The 420-nt window shown below is 61.9% G+C and overlaps 1 protein-coding gene across 1 annotated transcript in view; it reads left to right on the top strand.

Moving 5' to 3' along the window:
• Positions 1-284: 284 nt before the first annotated feature.
• HPSE2 (heparanase 2 (inactive)) overlaps positions 285-420 on the top strand; it is a 116,139-nt gene continuing 116,003 nt past the window's right edge. Inside the window, exon 1 of the mRNA XM_009278038.1 lies at positions 285-420. Coding sequence (XP_009276313.1) covers positions 285-420 — 136 coding nt within the window.

A 420-nucleotide genomic window follows, 5' to 3' on the forward strand; every position in this document is an offset into this window, starting at 1 on the left:
TGGGGGCCGGCGGGCCCCGAGCCGAGGGGGTTAAACCAGGAGCCTCCCCTTACCTTCAAAAAGTTAAAAATGTCTGGAGCCTGCATCTCTTAAAGGGGCGGTGCTGGCTGCAAGGAGTCTTGGCACCGGCTGCGAGAAAGGCTGGTCAGGGGCGTGAGTTCCCCTCCACCAGCACCAAAACATTGCAAAAAAAGGCAGAGCGCCCCACACTTTAGATAAGGACAATTAGCCACCAGCGAGCCCCTGCAGACAGCGAGTTAATTAGGGGTTTCCTGCTCTCCGGCATGCCCTGTCCCAGCTCCTGCCCCCCCGGGCTCTTAGCCCTGATGGCACCTGGGCTGGCTCTCATGGCCACCTTCTCGCTGCCCTCCCAGGCCGGGGACAGGAGGGCCCTGCCGGTGGAGAAACCTCCAGGGGGGA

This window comes from Aptenodytes forsteri, unplaced genomic scaffold (assembly GCF_000699145.1).
Source record: "Aptenodytes forsteri isolate BGI_AS27 unplaced genomic scaffold, ASM69914v1 Scaffold15, whole genome shotgun sequence".
Lineage (NCBI taxonomy): Eukaryota > Metazoa > Chordata > Aves > Sphenisciformes > Spheniscidae > Aptenodytes > Aptenodytes forsteri.